The sequence below is a fragment of the Apteryx rowi genome, unplaced genomic scaffold (assembly GCF_003343035.1).
Source record: "Apteryx rowi isolate R43461 unplaced genomic scaffold, aptRow1 scaffold_967, whole genome shotgun sequence".
In the NCBI taxonomy this organism is placed as follows: domain Eukaryota; kingdom Metazoa; phylum Chordata; class Aves; order Apterygiformes; family Apterygidae; genus Apteryx; species Apteryx rowi.
In genome coordinates, this window is record NW_020451279.1 from 192,948 (window position 1) to 212,724 (window position 19,777).

A 19,777-nucleotide genomic window follows, 5' to 3' on the forward strand; every position below is an offset into this window, starting at 1 on the left:
AAATTAGCTACTCAAGAAAGAGCTGAGAATCACCTGGAAACTTCTCTGAAAGTGTCAACTCAGTATCTAGCAGTAATCAAAATTTTATAAATTCTTAGGTAACTAATGATAAAACAGAAAATGTCACTGTGACAATATATTTTGATTATGATGTGAAGTCCTCAAGACTCCACCTAAAAAAAAAAAAAAAACCCTCTGACTTAAAGATCCAATGCAGAAATAACAATGATCAGAAACACAAAATGGTTTCTATCCAAAAGAGAGTTTTAATAGATCGGGACACTCCAGCCTGGAAAAGATATTGCTAGTAGGACATGATAATGATTTATAAAATCACAGATAATATGGAGAAATGCAGAAGGAAACCACCTTTCATTATTTTTCGTACACAAGAACTAGAAGGAATCTAAAGGAAGAAACAGAACAACTTACGTTGAGGGACACTCTGCCACCAAGTGGCTATCAGCACAGACAACGACGGCTGATTGTTCAACACTGAGGAAATCCCTCTTCTTATTCACTGAGAAATATTACTCTTCTTGCAGGCACCCCCAGCCTGTTTCTAGACTGCTAGTTGTTCAATCTATCAAAATGCGTACCACTGAGGCTGTTTCGTAAGGAGCACTCGGGTGCCAAACGCCACTGATACCAACAGTATCACTGATGCTGAAGCTGCCACCATACCAGATCCACCAGAACCTCATAATTTCCAAAAATAGAGAGCCACAGCAGGAGCTGGCCCTGTGCAATGTCTTTTCAGGTGAACCACGTTGCTGGTGATGATACTCAACTAGGCTCCTGAACTGCACCACAGAACTGGGCTGATTAGCTTCAAAACAGGGTCTCATCTAAACTAGACATGAATATTGCTTTAGTTTGCATACCAATGACACACTGATTCTCAGCTAAATAAATACAGATACATATATTGCATTTTGGAAAGTCTCTCCCTCTTATTAAGAGGAATAACCCAACAACACAAAAATTATCCTGGAAAACTTTGCTTGCCCAGCATACACAAATTTTAAAAACAGTCGTCAAATATGAGCTTTGAACAAGGCAAAACCAAAGACAGTCTAGGTATAAGCAGTTATTTGTAAACTGACAACTAATATTTCTAACAGCCTTAATATATGCAAAAAACAACATAGCATAGAGTCTCAAAGGAGATTCTTTAGACAAAAGGAAGACAGCAACAGCTTTACTGATGCACACCCTAACCAAATATCCAAAAAACAACTAACGCTGAGTCTATCCCTCAAACGGAGAGATACGTACTGAAGAATCTTATACTCAAAAATGCCCTATAAGCAAGTGGCATGGTATTGCATAGTTCATGGGTCAAGTTGTTCTGTGGGAAGATGAGAGGATAAAGCAAGTTTTCCTAGGCAATTTCGCGTTCTATTCGTCTGTTGGCCAAAAACCACTCTGTGCTGACTTAACAGCCTGAACAGGTGTGGTTTTTGGCTAGCTGGCTACTGCCAACCACTGTGTTAACAGCTAAGTTATGCCTATCTTTTCTTCAGCATGAATATTAATTTAATCTCTGCCACTCTACCTACTGGCAATTTTCTCAAAATTTAAAATAAATAATTATCTTTGAGACTTTTATCCCTCTTTTAAACATGGTTGAAACTGGCCACTGGGAGACAGAGCAGTCACAGGAGATTTGTTTCCCAAAAACAGAGGAAAAAAACTCTGAAACACCAGGCAGTTTTGACATCTCCTCTGATGTCAATAAAAGAACTAAATTGGTTCAGATATCCAGTCCTTCACACAGAACCAATGATATTGCCCTAGCATTAGGATATTTGCAAAAAAACACCTCTTTCTATCAAAGGCCAAAGTAATAACCCTATGAAAAAACCTGCAGAGCATATTACACATTTTTTTCACTTAACAAAAGCGTAGAAATACACTACACTGTTCAAGACTAGCCTCCAATAAATAACTTTTAACGCCTTAGTGTTCATTAAGTTCAAGTTACTTTTACGGAAAAGTCAATTTCCCTGCTAAATTCACTTTGATGTATGTGCTTAATTTCATTCATATTAATGGGTCACACGTATATGAAGAAAATGATCAAGAAACAATAACATCTTAAGACAAACTGAAATTATTTCGGTCAAATGTGTCATTTGATGCCAAGAGGCAGAAGAGCTTGACTCATCTCGTACTGAAAGGCAAGAACCCACAACTCAAGTGCTAGTCTTGTTTCCTGCACCAATTACTCTCACCTTAGAAAAATCACTGAAGTTTTCTATGCCACAGTTTCAACCCCTGCAAATCTTAGAGAATCTCTGCTTGTTTAAACTACTAAATACAGAATAGCACAAAAAAAATGAAGTAGCATTATATTAGCATATGACATAAGTGGCAGTGTCCTGTACCATATTTTGTTTGTTAAAAAACAGCCATCTTAAAGCCTTTCATTTATTCAGTTTTTCATTAATAAACAAGCATTTGCAGGAAGTTGCAGGTACTTACTTAAGCTGCTTAGTTGGCGTATGATAGCAGCAAGGGTACTATTAGTTACACATTCCAGCTCACTGGTAATTCCCTCAGGCAGAGCTCCTCGGCAGAGGTGCCTCGGTTCAATGTTCCTTTTCACCAAAGGCATGGCTCACAACCTGGAATTCAGAGAAAAATGTGTTATATTTACAACAACAGAATGAGAGCTATAAATCTGTACAGAACATGTTCATTTATTTGCTACAAAAAATACTTCACTGTCTTTATTTTCAAACAGTTGCTTCAGTCTCCCTGTCATAAGATATTACACAGTTTCTACAGAGGCACTGGAGCCGTTTGCCCAAGCCAGGATATGACAAGATTTGTAAGCACTGCAGATGAGCGCAGAAGATATGGTTGATGTAGGTATGTGCACCAAGTCCAAGGCAAAACGTGTTGTTTTACCGCGTACCCAGATCTGTTGTATAGCGTACCTGTGCTGTACAGGATCACTGGACTTCAGTGCACATTTGCATTTATTTAGAGATGCCAAGTCCCAAGGGGGCCGCAGGGAAGCACCCTGCCTGGAACAAGGTGGGTCACTGCCTTGGCAAGGGGGTCTGATCACAGCCACAGGCCAATTCCCCTTGCATTACAGTCCCATAACTACGTCAGGTATTGACCGATCCTTGCTCCAACGAGTTTTCCATCAAAATGGTAACTCGTCCAACAAATAAGGGGCTAGCATCTAACCAGTATGATGGAGGAGAGAAGGGAACAAGTTACAAACTCAGTATTGCACAAGTGATTAGTTGAAGGCATTAGTACCTGCACACCCAGAAAGACCAAGTTTCAATGGGGCTTGTTGTTGTTTTTTTTAATGGTGTGAAGAAGACGGTTTCCCAGAGATGTTGGTGAATGACAATCTGAATTAGGTAAGAGCGTATATTTAACATATTTTGCAAACATATGCCAAACTTAGGAAGAGATATTCATCACAGAAAACTAAACGCTGTTAGGACTGGTATTCTTGGAAAAATAAAGACTATGATGGGGAAAACAAATACATAAAGAGAACTTAATGGATAACAAATGGGAGATAATGGCATTGAAAAAACTACCCTGAAGAAATCAGCTTTGGAAGCAAGGATGCCAAGTTTGGTTAGAATTCTCCAAAAAATGAAATAAAATTGTATAATATAAACACTTTTTAATGCCATTTAAAAAGAAAACTGCTTAACACAGTTATGAGACAACTAGATTAGGGGTTTTTTTTGAACATTGACAATTCAAATGCATAGACTATTTGAGAACAATAAACTGTTTAAAGACATTGCAGCACCAATATATCCTGGAATGACAAATTCACAGTGTTGGCATTCAGAAGACTTAATTGAAAATTTCTTTTTAATTGCATTAAAACAATTAAAGTAACCTTTCAATTTCTCTAATTAAAATCATATTAGTAAATTAAAAAGACCTTTTTGCTTTTCAGATGTTATATAATAATTTTAGTACTGACTTTTTCCTGAAGGTTTAAAGCATTTTCTTCTCAAGAATAATTCTAAAGAATATTCGTGAACTCTTAACTGGCTACTAAAAAAGCAAATTAAGATGATTTCAGAATAGGCCAGGGAGAAATGGGCTCACAACTTCTGAACAGTAGACTTGAATTTTACTTTATACCTTTCTTAATATGAGACAGTTTATTTGAATATGTCATACTTTAAAGCCAGTTGAGTCTGATGATCTTTAAATAATCATCAGAGGTAATACAGGAAAACATTTTTTTCTTCTGCAGTAGACCACTAAACATACCTTTTATTTCTGTTTTTTTGTATTCCTCTACAAACAGATACATTTAAAAAATATTACACAGTATCCAATGCAGTCAGTTTTTTTGAACTTGACCAAAAAATAGGTAACAATTGAAAATTTATAATTATTAAAGTGTACACTGTCAACAGGGTACAGCATTGCAATTATGGAGGAGATAAAAGTTATTATGAGGAATTATTTAACTGTGCAAAGAAATGCCCATAAGCATAATTAGGGAGAAGTAAATCAATAGCAGCATAAATCAGCGCTATAACAGCCAATTCCAAATCTTAGTATTAGTCCAACACACAGGATACAATTTTTATTTTTCTCTGTAACAACATTAATAACACCACCATAAAACTAAAGAGATAAATACTCCCCCATAATTATGACAATAAAATTTCTGAAATATTGATAGGCGATTTAATATACCTCATAAAATTGTCTTTCCTAACATGCAATTCATCAGTATAATGCTTTAGTGAACACAGCAACCATTCCACTTTTTTTTTTTTTTTCTTTTAGGGAAAAACCAGGAACCACTAGGAATTTGTTTTGCTACACATTTGTTTCTCACTCAATTTCTTCTTTTAACTGAGCTTACTTAAATGACTGTATGAAAAGATGAGATCACCAGCAGGATAAAATCTGCTGTCCTGCGGCTTTCTGCCTAGCATCCTGCGAGCTGGGCGCCCGCCTCCGCTCTTGCAGGGCACCCAGCTTTTCCCGCTGCCCCGTGCAACACGCTGCGGCCAGCCGAAGCCGCGGGCCCACCGGCGCCAGCTGCCTGCCACCTCCTGAAATACCTACCGCGCTGAAGATAATCAAAATCCCTTCCACCAGGAGCACGGATTTGAGTCCCTTCTCCCCATCAGGTTCCTCCCACCCTCTAAACCAGACTCCAGTTTGCAGAAAACATACACGGGTAGTTTGAGTGTTCCCTTTTCTCCTCAGTTCTATACAAATTGTCCGATGTGTTCAAAAGTTAACAGGGTAGAGACAGAGCGACCCAAGAGATTTCATTTCCTTAACAACACAGGCTAAAACGCAGACTAGTTCTAAGAGTGTGGAAAAAACAAGTTCCATTTTTGAATGCGTGATTTAAATTATTAATTACGCATCCACCTCATATCAGTGTGAAGTTAAATTCCAAAATGTAAACTTGACACTGATCATTAAATATATTCAACAGATTAAGCAACGCATTATGATTTAATGCTTCAAAATCAGAAAAAAAGGCATGAAATGGAGATTATAATTTCCTCTAATTCAAAACCTACAGCTGTTTGAATCAGCACTCACAAAGTTATTCAGCTTTAAAGTACACATACCATATTTTTTAAACTTCTGACCTTAACTACCAGATAGCAATAGTAGCAGTTATCACCGTGTTACAAACTTTTCTACTGGCCTACTAGAAACACATCTGACCTTCACATTTATTTACCATCTTAAATAAAAGTGAGGTAACAGACAACCCATTGGTAAGTAAAAAATCTCTTTTATTATTTCCTTGCCATTAAAGCACTACCGTCCTTTTCTCCACTGTACACAACTCAAAGAACAGTCTAAAGAAAATCTTACAAATTCATCAGAAATGGGGCTACAATCTTTTCAAAATACATATAACAGGAGGTGGAAGACAAAATAAGCCTCTGAATTACAGGGGCTCAATTCAGACTGGGGTGACAAGTATGTTGCCAGGTACAGAAAGAAAACAAAAGCATTTCAGCAATCATGTAACTAATTATTTAATGCAGAATGCCAGGTCTTTCCATAAACAGAACTGGTACAGCACCATCCTCAAACCAAAAAGAATAACCCGATGGGAGATAGGGATTCAAAGATAAGGCATTTTCTTTAGCTCTATTTTATTGTAGATTCCAACCAGCTAGAATAAAGCTTGCTGGTAACTCTTTTTACACTTAACAGAATTAGTCATTGTATCCAAACAGTAACAAGATTATTCCTTACTAATCTGTATATTAGGAGTCACTAAGCAGGCTAGGATATCACATTTCCCAGGAAACGGAAACCACACAGAGGGATTCCTTAAAAAAACATATCAGGGAATTAAAAAGAAACTTCCTTTGGTCTGTGTTACGCAGTGAATTAGGTGGTTATGACGATAGCTCTAGTCTTACAGTTTCTTAGGTCTTATGAGCTGTCTTCAGCCGTGTTCCACATTTCTCTTTTACTTAAGTCACTCTACAGCCTCAGCTTATTAGTAGTAGCAAAGACTTCCCTAATGAAGCCGACACTCTCTGTCCCTGTATTAAATACACTCATTCAGATTTTTGATAAATCTTAAGATTCTGCCACATGGAGCTTCTTCCCTCCCATCCCCAAACAAGCAGAAAAAGCAACCATTAGTCATGCATTTATGGTTACTTTCAAAACCTGCACCAGTTCACAAGACTGTGATCAGTCACAGCTGACCAACGTCTTATGTATTTTACTCTGGCTAAATAGATAGTATGATCATAGACTTACAGACAGGATGAATAGGTCAAAGCTTCAGTCCGACATCATACAGTTCCTAATTCAGAAAAATAGCAGCATGTCTGAACTGTGCATACAATGTTAGTCACACTGAAGACACGAGTTTACACATCTGCTTCAAGCTAAGCCCCCAGGAGTAGCCACGGGAGAATGGGACAGGCTAAGCAGAGGCACAGCAACACTCAGACACTCGGGCAGACGCTCCTAGGCCAGGCCACATGTGAAGAATCTCTCGGGTGTCCAGGCGCAAGGGCCACTGCATCCAAAGGCTGTGGTCACACCGGGCAGGCGGCTGCATCCTGCAATCGGTCATTTCCAGGGTGGAACCATATATGCCAGGCGCAGCTGGCCTGAAAGCCACCAGCTACATCTGGCACAAGAGATTAATGGTCTGGAAAGAAGCTGTAGGACTGCACCAGAAACGAAGCAGCTGTGGTGCTAACACAAGAAAAGCGGGAGCAGGAGTCAAGGGTGGGGGAAGAAAATGAAGAGGGTTAGATGTCACCTAGCACCTCACTAAATGCATGTGCCCTATGTGTAATGGTGTGTGGGACCAGGTGCAACATCTTGCTGCACTGAATTGTGATGCTCTGGAGGCTGGTTTGGAGCACAAATGGATGCTGCTTTCCAAACCTTACAGACATCAGCAAGTGCACAGTTAATTATACATATTTTGAATTTCCATGCACATTCTAAAAGCACAGAACATCCAAAACTGGAATTAGCCTACACCAGTCCATTAAAAAAAAAAAATCACATTAGGTGTGTTCCCTCACTATTCTCACTTCCCTTTTTCTTTTTTTTTTTTATAACAATTTGCATAACTGCCTTTTGTTTAAAATTAGAAGGCACTTATCCAGCAGTTATTGCTTTAATATAAGAATGGTAGAGAAAGAGATAACTGATGAATTTTTGCTTTTCTTCCTATGCTTTTCCTGCTGTTTTAGGAGTATCATTCCAGAACAGCTCAGACCACCTTTCTGTGGGTAACTGTAAAGCATGCAGACAGTTAAACTACATGTAAGAAGTATGACATTGCCTTGGCAAGCCATATTTAAAAATCAAGCAGAAAGCAGATGTGCAGTAACAAACAGGGAAGAAGCTGAACACAATGTCAACTTTTCTAAAAAACAGTAGGCCATGGCTATTATACAAGGCAAGCTGAGTTTTCAAGGATTTTCAAGTATTTGAACAACTGGCAAAAACTCTGATCAGCAGCTGCTCCTAAAACCAGCCTTTTGCCCTTCACCTCCCCCCAAAAGGCGCTATAATTTACACTAAAAACATTCCTCTAGCATTAAAAATATATAGCTAAATTTCACAATTTTTATAACATTAGAGTTCTTTACACACTCACTAATACTACAAAATGAATTCCAATTCATTACACAGCCCCCTATCATGAATGTTTCCTTATGACATTTGCTCAAAGATTTTGTTCAATCCCTTTTTTAAACCCTCAAGAGGAAGTTTTGTCTGTATATCCCCTAGCAGAATATAACAAAGCTAAACAGATTTACCACAAACCAGAGCTTTCCATATATTCACCTCAAATTCTCTCTGTATACTCTATTATTTTCAGGGTGCTTTAGAGTTTTTTATGGATGAATCTCAAAGACCTCTGTAAAAAAGAATAACTATCATAATTCTCTTTTTACAGAGAAAAGAAACAAGAGAGAGAGATTAAACATGTGACTTGTCAGAAGTGATGTACTGAATGGGATGTCATTCAAAATTTAAACACCTAAATTTACATAACTACACAAAAATGAGTTTGGTGTCCCTCATGAGAGCTCAGTAGAAGCCAAGAGAGCAACAAAAACACTCTATCTATTGACTGCCTCTGTAAGAACAGTAAGAGGAGCTCAAATTCTTAGGTCATGTGCAAGCACCCTTATGCATTTTCCCAAATGTAGAAGTCTGAATCTAGAAGCGAATTCCATCTCATTAAAGAGGGAGAAATGTTACTGGTCTCCCTACTCCTAGTTCCAAAATCAAATTACACTACCTCCCACTAAGGATACTGTCTTTTTACCTGAGGTATTTCACTCCTGCAAATTTTTGCAGACAGTTAAATTTTCCCATACCTGATGTCTTAACACTCCTGTCAACACCCTATATTTTCATCTCTGAACCACACCCACTTTGGTAATACTGCCCATTTTTCTACTCAAGCTTGTAATTCTAGACACTCTGGAATCATCCCACATTCAATGTATATGTATGCAGTGAACAGAAAGGGAAAGGAAAGGTAAAGCAAGAAGATGGAAACACCCAAAACCCTGATTTCACAGATGCTCTTCATCCCCATTTTTTATTTTTATGGAGTCACCATTAGCTCAGATCTTCCTCTTCTCCAAAGGGCCTTCCTCCTTCACTGCAGGGCACAAGGAACGGGGTGCATGGACAGCAGACACTGCTATCTTCTTAGCTCAAGGGAGGGAAAGGAAAAAATGACCCTTTATGCACATCCATTTGCATTTTTTCTTTGTCCTAGAAAATGATGATTAGGAATCTGATGTTTGGGAATCTTTCCTATTTATTATCGTCTCTGAAAGTCATCTACTTCTATCTCAATACGGAAGACCTTAAAAGCAAATAAAAAACTTGAACTAGCACAGAATCTGGAAATCATTATTTTAAGTTCATGATCTGTATAATGTCATTCATCTGTACTTATAAGGCTTTTTTAAACTGGTTTCATTCTAAGCCAAGTTTGAATCAACATTTCACATACTGCAAAAGAATATAAAATATTTAACATCCAATTAGTATATATCACTCCCTTAAGCATCTAAAAAGCATATAAAATATTATCCGGAGTTGTCTTATTTTGATAGCATCTTCTAGTTGTTCACAGTTCTAACAAGCATGCAACTATTCTCTTATCCATGTTATTATGGAAAAAAATAAAATAAAATAAAATAATAAATTGTTTTACTAAGCTTCATTACTAAACTTCTATTAGAGATATCAATTTATAGTTTAAGGAAAAACAGGGTATTTATTTTTAAACTGGAGCTTATTGTATTAGTTAGTATACGGTTTCCTCATATTTCACCTATTTTTTAATTAAACTCCCACAGATTTTTATACTGAATTTTTTGAAAAAAGGGCAGGCCTTTGTTAAATATATGTACAATGTCTAATATAATTGTGTTCCTAAAGGATAAGTAAAAATCAAGAACAACCAGAATTCTTTTCTTATCCCCAGCAAGCCACATCTTTCAGCAAGACAGTACATGTCCAGAGAAATGCCTAAAAAATGTTTGTCTCAAAAGAATAGGTAGGTAAAAATTAATATCTAATCAACTCTTTATCAACAGCATTTCCACAGATCTTCCTCCTGACTGACAAATCTGCCTGAAAAGAAAGGCATGACCGTCAAGGCTGGAATGAAAACAGGTTTTTTCTTCTTAGCATCACACCAACATTTCTGAACTTCCTCTCATTTCATATCAATCTGAATATTAGTCTTTATGAAATTAGCACTGATATCCCTAAAGCAATTTTGTTTCTTTAGTAGTGGTCTTATGTTAATTTCTGTTGAGATAAACTATTTCTGAAAGTTTACAGACTTAGACTTTTTTTTTTTAATTTGGCTGGGTTTTTGTTTCTCCTTGAGCTTTTCAAGGTGGATTTTACGGTACAGTGATATTATGAAGGAAATCAAGACATTAAGTAATGCACAAGAGAAAAGAGAACATGGGAGGGGGTGTTGTCTGATTTGGGTTTTCTTCGCAACATAAATATGTTTTATGCGCTCAGGTTTCCCTAGCCAACCCTCTGCATCTCCAAAAATCCCATGAAAAGTTTAACAAAAAATGTGAGCCAGTAGTTACTCCTACTAACACTGTAGGTCAGCGTCACAAAAACTTTACAAAACCATTAATAAAGGTGAACACATTAACTCAGAAACTTCCTCTTATTAAAAAGTCTGGGGAGAAAAGCATAAATGGGTCTCCACAGTGCTGAACAGTTTATGTAATTAGTTAAATAAACTTAGTTCTCCTGAGAATTTCATACTACCATTAATTCTAAAGAAGTGCAAACAGATGACATTCACTTACACAGGAAACAAAAGCCCTAAGAGTGATTTAACCTGAAATTTATTAGATAGTGTTTCCTTCCTTGAAAGCATAGATTATAATATAAAAGAGGTTTCAAAACACTAGCAACAACTCTGAAGACAAGTTAAAAGCCTGCCTTATTTTCTCTCATGTGTGTCAGACAATATTTTTTCTGCCTTTGTTCTAAAACCCCATTTTTGCATTACCTGTTGACTGTGGTTCAAAAAGATATTTAAATAAGTGCCATTCTGTAACAGTGGCAAAAGGCTCATCAGCTTCCAGCTACCTGCTGGGGTTGGCAGCTGCGCACTGGAGAAGCACGCCGCACGGCCCGAGCGGCACGGCGTGGGACTGCTCCCCTCGGCTCTCCTGCCCAACGGAGGCTCAACGTTCCAGAGCTCCTGCCCTCACATTGCCTTTTCTCCATCACAACCTTTGCCTCTTCCCCAGCACTTTCCAAGGACATAAAAATCATATATCTTTATGAAGTACACACAGAGTTTATGATAAAGATTAATCTTTTGCTCCAAAAAAGGGTAATATAAATCTCATTCAATTAAACTATTTCACCACTACTAAAGGAAGAAATAGAAGTTACTTCTTGCTCTCCGTTAACTAAGGCACCGTACAGACGATGACTAGTGTAACTGGGGCCAGTGCACTGTTTATCTCCATTGCTGCAGACCACCACGACAGTTCTTCTCAGACTCATAGAACATTTTTATGGAATATCACTATTTCTGTATTAAGTTTTCTCATTGTCCACATTAAAGAATTTCACAATTTATGTATTTATATCTGTAATTTTGTCACTGACCCATACACAAAATACTTTGCTAGTAAATTAGTTCAGATTATTTTTCTCTTAAATCTTTCTAAAGACGCTTTATTATTCCTGTGAAAATATAGAAAAATACATACACACTATTTTTTCATGTTGAAGTAGTTATTTTTACAAATTTAATACTGCAACCATTTCAGAGACCTTAATTTCATCATTCCCTTCATTTCTGCAGGGATCAACTTTCCCCAGAATATCTGTGAACATCCCTCAACTAGTTTTAACCTTTCCTTTTCTTGCATGCTTATCTTTCCTCTGAAAGCTATCCCAGGTATTTGTTTCGTTGTGTCACCTCCTCCTGATTCACACTGTCACCTACAGTAGCAGTTTGGGGCTTTAAACCTCTAATTTTCAAGCAGCCTCCCTGCAACTAATGTCAGATTCCTGTGCCTAACAGTCTGCTCACAAAAAGAAATAAAACAACTGAGGAAACATACTGTGGTCCCACTGAAGGCAGTTGTTAAACTTTTAAAAATATTAAGATTTGTCTTTCATGAATGCATTTTAATCTTTCTTGTTACACTCAACGTTACTAAAATGTCTATTTAGGAAAAAAAATTGCTTACCTGCAATTTAATATAGCTTCACAAATTGCACACTAGCTTGCTGTACTGAATGCCATCGCTCTGCCAGTATGCTTTCCACCCTCCCCTTTCCCCTCATCCCGTATCAGAAAACAGATGATCCAGGACACCTTCACACCTGACTAGAGTCTCTCATTTCTAGATCATAAGCTGTCCTTTCTCTAATGGACCTCTTATTCATTAAGCCAAATTCTTTCTCTCAAAAGAAAAAAGACTAGAAGGTACTAAAGAAATCAAACCAATTAAGCTGGGGGGCATCTACATGGGGCATATTTGTTGCTGGGAAAAAATCAGGTTAAAAAAATAAACCTGCGACACAGGACACCAAGAGTGTGCACTAAAAACCTCCAGAAAAATGCAGAGAGAGGCTTTTGCTGAACAGGTGAATTCAAGTCTGATTTAACAGAACAATATGCTACTTGACAGAGTGCTTAAGGGTGACAGGTTGCCATCGCTTCACTGTAGTATGCTGGAGGGGAAAAAAGTCAAACTGTGCCTGCATGGGCTCAAATACAGATTGACCGTCATTAAATTTATTAACTGCTCTATACACAATGTGATTACTCTTCTGTCTTCTTTCCCTGTGCACATGTAGAGTTGCACACAACAGCAACACACCTTGCAGCTCCCTCCCGAACAAAAGGAGACCAGTTTAAAGTGCCCCCATGTTAACCTTGCCCTTCCTGCGATGGCTGCTCACCCCGCGCGCAGTCCCCCCAGATGGCTCAGGGTGGAAGGGAACGGTGGTGGAGGCAAGACAGAATACGCCATACTGTTCCGAACATCTGTTCAACTGACTTTATACATTAAAACACATGCACCCTTTAAGGCCACTATCAATTTTGCTATACCAACCTAACAGTACTATGCTAACACCAAATACAGTATAAATGTTGTGAGAATACGAGAGAAAGAAAAAATGTCTTTTCAAATAACATAATAGCATTCGTTTAGTTTTTGCTATCTTAAAAATGGACTTGTTTCAATAGCAAGTACTTGCACTGTGCTGAAAACTGTTTTCTTTCCTATGACCTTTCTCAAAATCTTTATTACATTCCAAGAATTTATTATTGTCCCTTCTCCTACTCAAACAAACAGAACTGAACTCAGTCACCATTTGTTTTCCTTTGTTTTTATTTCTGTTTGTCTTTACTGAAAAGATACACACTATGCATCTGCTGGAGTTTGTTCAAATTCTATTCCAGCAGTTTTGTATAGTAGCTCAAAATACTTTCTTTGTGCATCTGCAAAAACAGTGGCAGCTTTCTGTTTTTTAAGCACAGAGTTGAAGGAAATAAATGCAAAGATAAACACCCTATTATCATATACAGTCGACATCTCAAATAGCACTGACCCTTTAAAAACACCATGACTTCAAAAAGAGTGCTCAGCCATAACAAGGAGAAGGAACTCCAGACTGTGCTAAGCAGCGGAAGAAGTGCTTTGTCCTACACCACAGGAAAAAAGACTTAGACTGATAATCTCTCCCCTTTTGTATCATCTTTACATGTGTGAACTATACTGCTGCTGAATTCAAGTTATTCAGTTCTCTTCTGACTTTGAATAACCAATGATTACATATATGAAAATTCAGAATTACTGAAAAGAACATTGATTTTAAAAACAGTATCTTGTAAAATCTAATTTTATTTTAGCCTTTATATGGTATTCTGTTAATTCTAGAAGGGTGATATTCAGTGAAGGGTATAAACTGGATGAGGTCAGAAAAAGCAAAATCATAAAGCAGGGGAGAGCTAGCTATAAAGCCAAGCTAATTAGGTCACGAATAGTCACTAACAGGTCAAAATTGTTTTCACATGTCATCAGGCTTGGATCTCATTGCGTTAGAGCAGAGTTAACTGCAGATACAGCTGCACAGTTCACACTCCACTGTCGAATGCAGCAGCCCAGATTTCTGCAGAAGTGACTATACCCCCTTCTTCTTTCCCTAGCAACCAGCAGAAGTATTCCCATGAAACAGCTAAGATGAATCTAGCCTTAAGGCAAGGTATGGTTCAAACACCTTGCAGCGTACTTACACTAATGATTCCCACTTACCCAGTACCTCTCAATTTCTCTAGCATATGCTGTTTCTCTTAGTACAATAGGGCAGTACATTGAAAAACTGACAAAAAAGAGAACTGCTATTTAACTAATGCTATTATTTACCTAAGTCGAGCATACCAGGAAATTTTCCACTTAGAGGAAGTTCCTTTCTTGTTCAGACACAGTCCTAGCACCACCTGCCTATCGCAGGACCTGACAAGACTACAATCCAAAAAGCATCATTACAAACACACAAATTCCCACCTCATCAGTCTGAGGATTAAAATAAGAGCGCATACAGAGTGGTTTATCTCTTTCCAGTTTAAGAGGCTGTTATAATAGTCTTTCAATAAACTGTCTTGAATGATGGACGTACACATCTTAGGCATCCAAAACAGATTCAAAGCAAGCACTCTAATGTATACCCTAGTAGTTTAGCTCAAATTATGAAAAGTTAACTTTTTATCTACACTACAGAAATGCAGTAATTTTCAATACAATACAACGTAATACAAGAACATAAGTAACATCATTACTGTATGGTACATGTTTTATGCTACATTAGACAATTTGATGCTATAACAACTTCTGTGACAGAGAATATTAAAAGTCTGCAACTTTAAACACCTTTTCTTAATGTTTAAACTACAATAATATAGACAGCGTCTTCCTTATAGCTTTTAGAGACCATTTAGAATGCATTTACAACAGTTTTCCTCCTTCACAAACAGTAAGTGTATCAGAAGCCAAAATCCCCGATTATTTAAAAAAATGTAAATTGCAGTTACGCCTTGCTGACTTACATTGATCCCATTTAACAGAGCCTTATTGGATTTAAAGTGCTTGAAATATCTGTCTGGGTCACAGCCCATGTGACAACTGCCAATTGTTAAGGCCTTCAGGATCCAGCCTGCGGTAAGAATATGCGGTTCAAATCCTCAAGTAACCTTAAGCTAAAACAGAAGCAAATTCAGTAATTTGTTTCTTGGAACTCCAATTAACCTTGAATTGGAGGGAAAAGTAAGAAAGTGATGAAGGATCCCCTTTGTGTCCAATAATATCAATTTTGTGGTAGTGCACAGTATTCCCCGTTTCCCTTGTCATCTAATATTTATTCACAGTTAAAATCCCTTCAGAACACTATTTTTCCAAAAAATATGTGTTCTTAAACTCTTTTTTTTCCTTCAGCAACTAATCTAATATCTAAAGTGTCATGGGGAGGGGAAGCATTAAGTTTTCTCACAGCTCTCCATAACAACACAAAAAATAAAAAAAATCCTATATTATTTATATACACATATACACACTCACACGCACGTGTGTGCGTGTGTGTGTGTGTATAAACATATTATATATATAACATTCAGGGATGATGGAAGAGAGCAATAGTGAAGTCAAACCCCAAAAGAAAAACATTTTCTTTGAAGACAACTCAACATTAATCTTTGTCTGCCTAAACTCCTAACGTGCCTGCTGGACTCCCAGTTCAGGTGTCCTCATTCTTCTCACCAGGACAGACTTTCCCACTGGGAAACAACTGTAATGATACTTTGTCAGATTTGTCATGGTTGGGCTACCACAGTATATCACTATCCATAAAATACCTTGCAGTCAAGCAACTTTAATGCCTGCCTGAGCAGCTAGGTTCTTTGCGACAGAGGCATAAATTTCTTGGCACATGTCCCCAGCACACAGACAGCCTGTAAAGATTTAAGTAAAGACAAAATAAATTGACATCCCTGAAATTCTTCAAGTTGGCGCTTCCCCCATCCCCAGTGAATTACAGCACTAAATTCAGGATTCCCCCGAGTCTCCTGTTTATGAAGCTTATGTCAACATTTTATTTTCCCTATACATCAGAAAGCTGGAAGAGGGAGCTAGTCCACATGGAAAAAAACACATATATTTTGCCTGCATTTTAAGGAGAAAATGAACAAAATATTTTGTGTTTGTACCCAAGTATTAACAGCTGAGTCTAAATGAACCAACATAAAGCTTCCCAACTACTGTCAGCCTGAGCCAAGCAGGCCATCTGTTCCCGTGAAGTCCATCTTCTGGTGACTAACGTACTACAGCATCCCACGACGTGCCACGTGACCAAGGACCGGTACCCATATCAGCAAAGCCCTTGGGAGTGATGGAAGTACAACGGTCACACAACAGTGGCAAAAATAGAGATGCAAGCAGTCCGCTAGAGCACCCAAACTGATGCAGCCAGGCATCCTGCAGGTTCATGTGCTGTGATTATTTCACTTTGGTGTCTAAGGAGGCCTGAGCTCCAATTAAAAACCTTCCTGGAAGGAGGATACATATAGGAAAGAACTATAAAAAGCATTTGCCATGTTTGGCAACTTAAGCACCAATGCTGAACTTGCTCTCCATCAGGCCACCTCCCTCTCTCTTACACCTGGCTACCATCTTCAAGATAATCAGAGAATCCAATCCTCTTTAATGCACAAAAAACTAGAAATTTAAGATTTTAACTCGTTTAATGGTTGCATACAAAACTAAATTCCTGAGACATTAACACGTCTTCTTTTTTGTGGCTGGCTTTCTCTAGTGAAAAAACTTAGGCGTTTGTGAATTTTCAATACTCTCTCCTCCTCTTCCTATTTTGTCCTCTCCTATTCACAATTACGAATTTGGCAGAAACTAGGTAAAAGTAGCAAAAGAATAGAGGTGACCTGACAACCATCTAAATCAGTTTTTCAAAATATTCAAAATGTCCTTACGCATGTAGTTGAAGATACTGGAGTAAGTAGCAGGACTATTTATTTTTACATTTTCATTCTAAGAATGTAAAGCTCTGCTTTTAAAATTTTAATAAATAATAAAAAATTAAATTTACATTTACTTTTAAAGTACAGCTAAAAGTAGTCAATTTTCTTAGAAAGCTAATTATGCAGTCATTCTGTATTTTTTTACACTAAAAAATAAGTGTAGTGTACTCTTTAAATATTTCCCAATTTAACATAACCTCTAGGTAGCATGATAAAGTGTTTGCAAAACTCACAAAACATCCCGCAAAGAAGAAGTATTTAATCCAAGCACAACCAGTGAAATAAGTTGTATATTAAAAAGTCTACTAACGGTCTTCATGACTCAAACACATTTCCAGTTTGTAAGCAGTTTCAGTACAGTTCTGTGAAGTCCATATCTATTACGAAATTAGGAAAAAAAGGAAGATAAACTAGGCAAAGTCAGTATCCAAGAAGCGGAGAATAGAGACAAACATCTCTTAAAACTGTTTACATACCAAATCATTCAAGATGGAAATTATATCAACTCAATTAAAATAGTAATAGTTACAGATGACATGGCAGAATATCAGTTATCAGAAGCACATGAGCTCCACATACCCTTAGAATTCAATTACGAGCAAATAACAGACACAGGGTCCAACAGAAATCAAACTGGATAATGCTCCCTTCCTCGCCTCATCAGTACTCAAGACATTTTTCAAAATTACATTGTTCAGTTACGTGATAAAAGCTCAGCTCCACGAGCGCAAAGGAGCACAGCGAGACAACGGCAGGTGGAGGAACCTGAACAGCACCTGCCCCGGCTGCTCCCAGCCCAGGAGAGCGCAGCCCAGCAAGGGCTCATCCCCGCAAGTGCGGAGGCACATGGGGGAACCCGAATTACCTACTCGGAGGAACAGGCACCATGTCTGGTCCCCTCCCAGGACTGTCCCAAGTGAGCATCACCCCCTGGGCCAGGTCTGACACCCAGCACGATGAGTCAACGGGGGCAGCTCTCCAGGGCACCGTTCACACACTGAGGCAGGGGTATTGCCTGGGGGTGCAGGACACACTGCGGGATGCTGGGGAACAGCCTTTAGGGATTGCACAAGACTTGCCATGGGATGTTTAGGGAAGGAATCATGTGGAGAAAGGGAGGATCTGAGTGATTTGGGGAGGAACAAATGTGGGAAACTAGAGAGATAAAAAGGATCAGTGGCATGTAAGCAGGGCTGGCCAGTAGGCTTGTCTGTGCCTGACCACACAGTCTGCCCTGTCTTCTTATTAAAATCCTTTCCAACTATTTTCCTGGGTGAGGGCTCTCTATTCTCTGCATGTGCACGTGTATGCATGCATGGAGGTCTAAGTGTCAGCAACTGGAGTCAGACCACAGGTGAGAGGGCCCATGTGTCTGTGGTATCAGCAACCAGAGTGAGTGAGGGTGTGCAAGGGAGTGTGTGATCGCTAGCAAACATCAAGCCAAACTAGCCGGCCAGCAGGTGAAATGACTTGGGAACGAGGCATGTGTGCGTGTGTCACTAAGGGTGAGACCCCAGGGGAGCTGGCTACAGAGAGACCAGGGAGTCCCGGCTCATGGCCACAGAGACTGTGGGGTCTGGGCCTCAACTGAGACCCACTTGTACATGTGTGCCTCTAGGGGTGAGGGACCTTGAAGATCGAGGATCCAGGACCAGCTACAACATGGACTGCGTGTCCAAGGCCAGCTGCTGGGGGAGCCACAGGGTGTCTCGGGCAGTGTCTGCACCAGCAACAGGAATGGGGCTGCAGGCCCCAGGGGCTCATATGTGCAGTTGCCAGCAACGGGGGAGACTAGGGTTGGCAGGCCGGTTACTGGTTGGACTGAATGTCTAAGCCCAGCTGCTGGACGGATCCACATTGTACTTATGTATATATGTCCCACTAATGGATCTTTCTCCTGATCAGCCAGAGAGGGGAAGAGGATGAGGCCATTGATGGTAGTCGTGCGAGTGCTGAGTGTGTCTGTCCGTACTGATTTGTGTGGCCAGCTGTGTATATGGATGTTGTATATGTGTGTTTGCGGGGGTACCTACTGGGAAAACATTCTCAGCCTTACTGCTGGTTGGGCCTGGGGACACAGAGCTGCAGCAGCTTCACCCCATCAGGCCACCAGGTTCAGCCTCCTTAGCTAACATAAGTCACACGGACAGATACTCATTTATATCTTTCAGCAGGAAAAGAAAACCATGAGAAATAAAACTGCAGTAAAATACAAAAAACCTTCTGAAAACATTTGAAATATTATTATTTCATTAATATATGAAGCATAAGACTGAAAGCAGCTACATCTCTCCAACTATAAAACGTTACTTTCCCTTGGTATTTCTGGTTTGTTTTGTCATAGATTCTCCCTCTTACTAGCATCCCAAATTCAGACATCAGAAAGTTTTGCCCAATCTACAATCCTTGTCTCAGAAGTTTTTGAAAATAAAACCTAAAATGAATGTCAGGCATTAGTAAAAGTAACATGTTTTGATATCATAGTATTGGCTTACAATGCCCCATTTGCAGCATTTAAGAGATTTCAGCATTACTAAGACAGTAACTCCCATTATGAGACAAACAAGCTTCTATAAAACCATAGTAAGTCTCTGACTGAATACAGCAGTTAGTCTTCTCTAAAAATCCCCTTTCAAAACTTGAAGTCTGAAAAGCTTTGTTCCATGAAATCTGGGATTGTAT

At 38.7% G+C, this 19,777-nt stretch overlaps 1 protein-coding gene across 2 annotated transcripts in view; it reads right to left on the reverse strand.

Moving 5' to 3' along the window:
* The window catches only part of WASF3 (WAS protein family member 3), a 53,268-nt gene that overhangs the window by 24,291 nt on the left and 9,200 nt on the right, over window positions 1-19,777 (reverse strand). The window contains exons 2-3 of one of the 2 annotated variants that reach the window (XM_026054752.1): window positions 6,766-6,811; window positions 2,488-2,630 (exon numbers count right to left, since the gene is read on the reverse strand). In XM_026054752.1, coding sequence (XP_025910537.1) covers window positions 2,488-2,620 — 133 coding nt within the window. In that variant the 5' untranslated portion in view covers window positions 2,621-2,630; window positions 6,766-6,811. The remainder of the gene's footprint in view (window positions 1-2,487; window positions 2,631-6,765; window positions 6,812-19,777) is intronic. The other variant, XM_026054750.1, reaches the window with a different exon arrangement.